This window comes from Atta colombica, unplaced genomic scaffold (genome assembly GCF_001594045.1).
Source record: "Atta colombica isolate Treedump-2 unplaced genomic scaffold, Acol1.0 scaffold70, whole genome shotgun sequence".
Taxonomy (NCBI): domain Eukaryota; kingdom Metazoa; phylum Arthropoda; class Insecta; order Hymenoptera; family Formicidae; genus Atta; species Atta colombica.
In genome coordinates, this window is record NW_017259562.1 from 77935 (window position 1) to 79359 (window position 1425).

The 1425-nt window shown below is 35.4% G+C and overlaps 1 protein-coding gene across 1 annotated transcript in view; it reads left to right on the plus strand.

Moving 5' to 3' along the window:
- LOC108692427 overlaps window positions 1-1425 on the plus strand; it is a 27787-nt gene that overhangs the window by 23734 nt on the left and 2628 nt on the right. Inside the window, exons 4-5 of the mRNA XM_018200661.1 lie at window positions 16-264; window positions 690-1000. Of these exons, the coding sequence (XP_018056150.1) occupies window positions 16-264; window positions 690-1000 (560 nt within the window). The remainder of the gene's footprint in view (window positions 1-15; window positions 265-689; window positions 1001-1425) is intronic.

Sequence of the window (1425 nt, forward strand, 5' to 3'; positions counted from 1 at the left end):
ACTAAACTCGTATAGGTACGGCAAGAGAGGTGCAAGGATCGTTTTGGCTGCCATCGCTGGGCTGATTATGACAGCGGCGTGGGTGCCATGTTGTTAAAAAAATGTACCTATGCTTGTTATCCAACTGGCTGGCGACGACATTTGGAACTGACCGCACGTACGACGTCATCGTTCCGAAGCAATGTCAATATCGAAACCGATCTTTTCGATGGTAGTGGTGAGACTACCGTCATCCCGTTGGATAATGCTGAACTCTATGCACAGGTAAAACAGCAATGTAGTACAAGACGCGATATTTTAATAATTAATTCATTTTATTTCATGTAAGAAATTTACACAATATAAATTAATAAAATAAAAAATCTTATATCTAGTTATAAATAGATTTACATGCGTATTACATGCGTCCAATAAAGATTGAGAAACTTGCAGCAGAAGTGAAGCGAACACTATCAAAAGATCGAGCATATTCTTATTATTAATTTATTGTAATTTATAATATATATTTGTTATTTTATGCTGATTTACACACACACACACACACACACACACACACACACACACGCGCGCGCGCGCGCGCGCGCGTATGTCGAACAAATTAGTCGATAGATACATTTAATAAAATTTTTTTTTCTTTATTAGATTTAAAGAAAACTTTTTTATAATTACATAAATTATTATACCTGCAGGAGAATCGTGACGAGACGAAAAAAGCTCGTCGTTACATCATGATAGAATATGAACCGCCACACATGTGCTACAAGGACGAAAACGATAACATCGTCTGTCACGTTTACACAGAGTATTCAGGCACGCTATCAGTGAACGGTAGCCTTGGACAGGCATTGAATCCCGAAAACGAGGATGAATGGTGCGCGTATCCCGTAGCCGAATACTTTGCCTGTCGAATACCACACAAACTAGAAGCCTCCATGGCCCCATTCAATCAGAGTTGCTCCGTAGAATGCGATTTGGTCGATCCGTATACTCTCGCGGGTAATGATCTAATTGTATTATAGAATTAATTATATCAAGTTTCATGTAGAATCTTAAAATTAATGATTAAATGATTAGAAATATAGTATTAAAATGCGTGTGTGTGTTTTGTGTGTATACACTATATATATATATATATTCTCAAGATCAAGTTTCTACTGCAATAGTCATTCCAACACTTTTACGTGACTGCAGCACAGGTATAATAATTTTTGCTGCAGTAGTTAGAAGGTGAAATAAGAATTCCTTTCTGATTCCATCATGGTAATTACCGAAATAAAATACATTCACCTTCATTCACATTCTATTCGATTTTATATCTATTATACCCTAACAGCGAAGAAACAAAAGAATATCCAATTCCTTTATATCAATTCCTTTATATCAGTGATAATAATAATATATATATATATATATATATACTGTTGT